We start from the raw sequence: 6,000 nt of genomic DNA, 5'->3' as shown, positions 1-6,000 counted from the left end.
GTAGTAACCCATTCATGGGGCAGGCGAGCGGCTGTATCCCGGCTCCGCAGCGCTCGCAGCCACCGCCTCCTCTCGGCTCCGGGTCTTCCCCTTCCTTTCACAACTGATCCTGTTGGGGATTTTTTTTTTTTTTTTCTAAATTGGAGCGGTGGGGAGGAGCAGGGAGGGGGGCGGGGGGGGGGACCAGGAGGAAGGGGAGAGATTAGGCGGCCATCAATCTCCTCCTGTTTCTCCCAGAACAGGTGATGCTTCAAAATTGTGATCACTTTCTGGAGGCAGCGCTGCCACTGGAAGGATGCGAGAGACCTAGGGCGGAGGGCCTGAGGCGGCAGATCTGAACTTAAGGAGGATATAACCCAAACTTTAACTACATCAGTCCGCACCTCACGCGTGGAAGCAAAGGACGGGTTATCTTTTTAAATTTTTTTGTCACAAGAGAGACTCAAACTTCGGCGCTTGATCCCTTTTCCTGGATTGCTTTAGAGGAGACGGTTTGGTGACAACGTTGGGAACAGTGAGGACAGCGTCGTAACTCATTTTTAAAGCGACAGTAGATCAGACTTTTTAAATGTTTGGGATCCAAGATACTTTAGGAAGAGGACCAGCTCTGAAAGAGAAAACGCTGGGCGCCGAGATGGATTCGGTCAGGTCCTGGGTCCGGAATGTCGGCGTGGTGGACGCCAATGTCGCTGCGCAGAGGTAACGAGACGGCCGCACAATATTACGCTCGCAATCTCTCGCTTGTTCGCTCCCCCGCTCTCACTGTCTTTCTCTGTGTGTGTGTGTGTCACCCCCCCCCCTCGCTGTTCTTGCTCGCGATCGCTCTCTCTCCCCAGCATCTGTCGCCCGGGCCCCGCGCGCTAGGGCTCGCCCTCCGGCAGGCAGGTCGCTGCAGTTAGGGGAACACTTACCCCGCAGCCAACACTCGAGTTTCTGAACTGCCTGGATGCCCCACTCCTTCCCCACAGACTACTCTTTGGGAGGAAAAATAACAAAGTAGTATCTGATGCCCCTTAGCTCAGCCCCTAGTTCTGCGAGACGGGCCCAACCAGGAGCACAGCGTGAGGACCGGAGCCGGCAGCGGCGGCCGCTGGAGGAGAGCCGGCTTCCCGGAGACTCCCGGGTTTCGCCCAGCTGCTTACGAGCGCCTCTCCTCCCGCATCTTGCCGGCCGATTCTTGGAGGCCGAGAGCCCAAGGCCAGATGGCGGCTAGAGGAGCAGGAGAGGCCGGAGCGCCTGCCCCGGAAGGCAGAGCCGCCGGGTGCCCTGGGAGGGGGCAGGCTGGAGGGTACGGGCGCAGAGAGCCAACAGTGGACTAGATGCACAGAGGCGGGGGTGCGGGGAGAGAAGAGACTAAAGAGAAAAGACGAAGGAGTAACAGTCGAAAGAGTCACGGAAGAAAGGAGACGCACCGCAAACGCAGGCATCACAAGCCTCTAGTTTTGCTGGTCCCTGAAGTTGACTTTGTTTGCGAGCGTTCTCCTGCTGACGTAGTAAACGCCTTGCCTAGGCTGCCACCCCGTGAAGACCATTCTGCTTCCCCACCCTCACCACCGCTATTGAGCTGAGGTCTGTGATCTCCAAGACCTTGTCTGCAAGAGACAGCCCCCTTACCCGCAAGACTTCTACCCACCACTGACGCCTCTCTATCCACTCTCCTGGCCATCCCCCTCGCAGTCCCGACATCACGCGGAGAAATTACTCCTTTCCAGGCCAGGACTCTAGGTGTCCCGGGTAGAGCGAACCGGGCCGCCACCCTTGGAGGAGAGGAAGCAAAAGTCGCATCGCTCAGGAGACCGGGGCAGGCGGCGGCTCCCTCCCTCCTGCCCGAGGCCGGGGGGGCGCCAGTGTCCTTCAGCAGATGGCACGCCGTGGCGGTGGCTTTCCGCGGCCGTCTGGGGACTCGCTGGGCTGCAGGCGGAGGGAAACCAGGCAGCGCCGCAGACCGGTCTCCACGGCGCAGTTCCCTAGCCGAGCTCCTGAAAGACACCTCCCCTACTTTCTTCCTTTCCCAGATCAAGTAATTGTTAAAGTTGGAACAGGCTGTCCGTTGGGGGAGTCTAGTCAAAATTTTACGCCCTTCAAAAGAGGGAAAGTGCTCGCGCCCTGGGGCAAGACGCCCCGCGACCCCAGCGCCCGGAGCTGCTCCGTCCATCTGCTTGCTCGCTTGGACCCCGAGTCTCCCGTTAAATGTGATCTGGCGGCCAGTTTGTTCCCGGCCGCGACAGGTCGGCAGGGAGGTGTGTGCACATACTCAACACGCTTCAGGGCGCCTGCCGGGTCCTCCAACACGGCTTTCGCGGTCAGCGCGTTTGGCCGGCGCCGCCCAGAGATGCGGCTAGAGCGGGGAGACTCTCGGCCCCAGGCGAGGACGCGCTCTGCCTCAACTTTTCGGCTTCTCTAAGCTCATTAGTTCTAGGGGCGGGGTCCTCAGTATTATGTCGTCCGCGGTGGTGCTCGATCGCTAGTACTGGCCGAGGGGGATTCTGCCCTGCCGCTGTCCCAGGAGCAACTTTTCGGAAGAGCGAGGGAAGCAGGAGGTGAGGCCTCTCCCTGTAGGACCGAGACTTGGCCTCTGGGCATCCCATCCGCCCCCAGAGGGTTCTCTCCCACCGCCTTTCCGAGATAGCTTGGGGGCTGGTGCGTTGTGGGCAGTAGTGCCAGGACAGGTCACTCCAATGAAGATGAAGGAAAAGGGTCACTTGTTCAAAAATAACGAGGCTCTTAGTCCCCTACCCCTCGGGCCCAGCTCCGAATCCTGACCCGGTCGGCGGCGGGAAGAGGAAGAAGATCGGGGCGGCACAACGACAAGACTTGGGCCGCCGTCTCGGGGGGGGGGGGGGTACCCTCCGGGCTTCGGCCTGCAGTCGCGATTCCTTGGTCTCCACTAAAGTCCGGACATTGAGCTACTGGGCATGAGATGCCCGGAGGCTGGAACGGCTGGAGGTGGCAAAGTCCAGAGTCGTGGGCCCTGCTACCTGACCCCCGTGGCTACTGTGGCTCCTCTAAGGAGTTCCCGCTTCTTAATCCTAATAGAAAAAAGCACCCGAGGGGTCCAGAAGCCTGGACCGGGACGTGGACCCTTGACCCTCTGTGATGTTGCGTGGGCGCGTTGGTAACTTCGTGTCTTTCTCTCCTTCCCCGTGTCTGGTGTCCCCCGTGTCTCTTCGTGCGCAGCGGAGTAGCCCTGTCCCGGGCCCACTTTGAGAAGCAGCCTCCTTCCAACTTGAGGAAATCCAACTTCTTTCACTTCGTCCTGGCGCTCTACGACAGGCAGGGGCAGCCGGTGGAGATAGAGCGCACCGCCTTCGTAGACTTTGTGGAGAACGACAAAGTAAGCGGAGGTCCCCCTCTTCCCCTCGCGGCCTAATAACTACCTCCTTGCAAAGCACTAAAGAGCCCATCTGTCACTCCCGACGCTTTTCCGCTCACATCAGCAGGGATGATAAATCGAGGCTTCTCACCCCTAGCCCTTAAATCAGTCGATTTCCCCGCAGCTTCTCCCGCCGGCACTCCCCGCCCGCACCTCCCGCTGCAGCGGCGCTTGTGGCTCTGCGCACCCGGATTCCGGATCATTAGCAGAGCCTGAGCGCGGACTGACGGCGGAGCAAAGTCCTTCCAACTAGAGCATAGTTTAAACGTATACTCAAAGCCGCCACTGCCCTTCTCCGGGTTATTATTATCTTATTATTTGCACCTGCCAGCGCGGCAGGGTGGGCTAGATAGGTACAAGGTGGAAACCCATAGCCCAGCCTTGCCCCTCCACCCCCAGCCTTCTCTCCCACTCTGGTTCCCAAGGCAGTGCCTGCCCCGGCCCAGGCCCCGGTATGGGCGCTGGATTTTATCTCAAACGAAGCTGATGTGGGAGGAAAGGAAAGTCCCTTGCTCTCTCTCTGGGCCTCCGTCTCTTCAGCTGTAACCATTCAAGCTTTGGAAACAGCTCTTCCCAAGGTTCTTCTTGAACCCGGACCTGCGTCCCTGAGCTAGTGGCTCCAAGGCTGCGGTCCTGGTGGGACAGGGCCAAATGCTGCTCTTCCAAGTGACAGGTCCCTTCACCTTTCTGCAGGACAGGCAGAACCCGATAGGCTGGCTGGGGCCTGTTTAAAGGCAGCCTGGACATAGTGTACGGTGGCCCCAGCTCCGGGGTCGCGCTTCTGAGGGCATTTTTAAGGGGGGAGGGATGGACGGTTGGAGAGGGTCAAGTGACCGCGAGCCTTGGAAAGTTCTGGAGCTTGGCCAGCGGCAGATGCTCCTGTCCTTTGACCCGGACCTGGGCAGGGGGCTGTTCAAAGCTGCCCGGTGACTGGGAGAAAGGTAGTGGGAAGGGGGTTAGGGAAGCCCCCTCGCTCTCCTTTTCGGGGGCTGGAAAGCAAGGGACTCTGTCTTTTCAGGAACAAGGCAACGAGAAGACCAACAATGGCACCCACTACAAGTTACAGCTCCTCTACAGCAACGGTGAGCGCCCTGAGTGCCCGCGGCTCCCGCTTGTTCCTCTTTTCAAGGAAGGCAGTTGACCTTGTCGCGGTCACCGGCAGGGCAGGCGGGCTCCAGGCCTGGGGAGAGCAGGGCTGCGGGAGGCTCGCTCAGGGCCGGGGCGGGGAGCGGGCGGCGGGCGGGTGGTGTTTGCCCCCAGGACGGCTCCGCCTGCGCTCGGGCCCGGGCCCCACGGCGGGACAGGTTTGGGATGCCCGGGCAGGTCTCCGCGGCCCTCACCTCGCGCCCTCCTGCCTCCCCGGCAGGTGTCCGCACGGAGCAGGACCTGTACGTAAGGCTCATCGACTCGGTCACCAAGCAGGTGAGCCCGGCTGTCCACTTGGTTCCTCCTCTCGCGGGGGTGGGGGGTGGGGCCCTCCGTCCCGCCCCTCCCCCCTCTGGCCTGTCTCTGCCCTCCCCCCTACCCTCCGCGATTTCCTGGGTCAGTCTTCACAGCCCCTGCACAGAAACCCACACTGTCTGCTCTGGAAAAATAAATGTTCCCTCTCACTCCCCCATTGTCCTATCTTTCTGGCTGGGGAGACGCTGGAGATGGGAGTAGGCGAGCAAAGGGATGAAGAGGGGAAACAATTATTGGGAGATTCAGTTCCCCCCAAACATTCCCTTTTGCAAGAAATACGTCCTCACCAGGGCAAACTTTTCTCTTACTCTTTCGCTCGAGTTAACCAGGCCACAGCTCAGGTTCTGTGCTGCGAGCGGGCGCTCCCGAGGAAGTAGCGGGCAGAGAGAGGAACCCCGATTTTGTGCTCGCTCTTAAGTCCCCTTTTCTTTGTCCCTCCACTCCCTCGTATCTCCCCACCCTGCCCCCGCCCCTTCCGCAGCCCATAGCTTACGAGGGACAAAATAAGAATCCGGAAATGTGCCGAGTTCTCCTGACACACGAAGTAATGTGCAGGTAAGAGCCGTGTTTTCCTGCAGGCTTTGCCGGAGCGCGGGGCAGGTGAGCCGCGCCCGGCGCGCTGGCTCGTGTGCGTCTCGGGCGCCGACCTTCGCGGGCGCCGGCGCGCGTAGAGGGCGTCGCCGCCCGGGCTTGCCTCTTTAAAAGACAGATTCTAAGAGCACATCGGTTGGGAGTCGAAAAGGAAACCCAGGACCACTCAGCATTCCACCCCCAGGCGTCTCAGGAGTTTCCTGTGCTCCGTGGAAGGTCGGCGGCCGCGCGGGGAGGGGCTGGGCGGCCGCGGGTCAAGTTTGGGATTGGGGGCTTTCCCTGAGTCGGTCGCGGTCCAAGGCCCGCCGGTCCGACCCGCTAGGGGTGGGTGCCAAGGAGGGGCCACTTGTGGAGTTACCGAGTCAAGGTCCTGCAACGACTGGCAGTCTGGGCGCGCGACCACCGCAGGGGATGGAACGGCCCGCTCTGGGGGCGCTACCCCTTGCCCCGCAGCTGAGGCAGATCTGTCTGTGATGCAGTAAGCGTTTTCTTCCTCCAGGGAAGTTGCTTTTCCTAGATTTCCCGAGCCACGGGAGTTTCTTAGGTCAGGAGGAACTACCGGCTAGAAAGACCAG

At 60.6% G+C, this 6,000-nt stretch overlaps 1 protein-coding gene across 1 annotated transcript in view; it reads left to right on the top strand.

The window, feature by feature from the left end:
- EBF2 (EBF transcription factor 2) overlaps positions 1–6,000 on the top strand; it is a 203,375-nt gene continuing 197,375 nt past the window's right edge. Inside the window, exons 1-5 of the mRNA XM_059071725.2 lie at positions 1–699; positions 3,178–3,334; positions 4,392–4,455; positions 4,740–4,795; positions 5,316–5,389. Coding sequence (XP_058927708.1) covers positions 569–699; positions 3,178–3,334; positions 4,392–4,455; positions 4,740–4,795; positions 5,316–5,389 — 482 coding nt within the window. The 5' untranslated portion in view covers positions 1–568. The remainder of the gene's footprint in view (positions 700–3,177; positions 3,335–4,391; positions 4,456–4,739; positions 4,796–5,315; positions 5,390–6,000) is intronic.

Source organism: Kogia breviceps, chromosome 8, assembly GCF_026419965.1.
Source record: "Kogia breviceps isolate mKogBre1 chromosome 8, mKogBre1 haplotype 1, whole genome shotgun sequence".
Taxonomy (NCBI): Eukaryota; Metazoa; Chordata; class Mammalia; order Artiodactyla; family Physeteridae; genus Kogia; species Kogia breviceps.
Note: the sequence above shows the minus strand (reverse complement) of the source record. Positions and strands in the feature narration are given on the sequence as shown.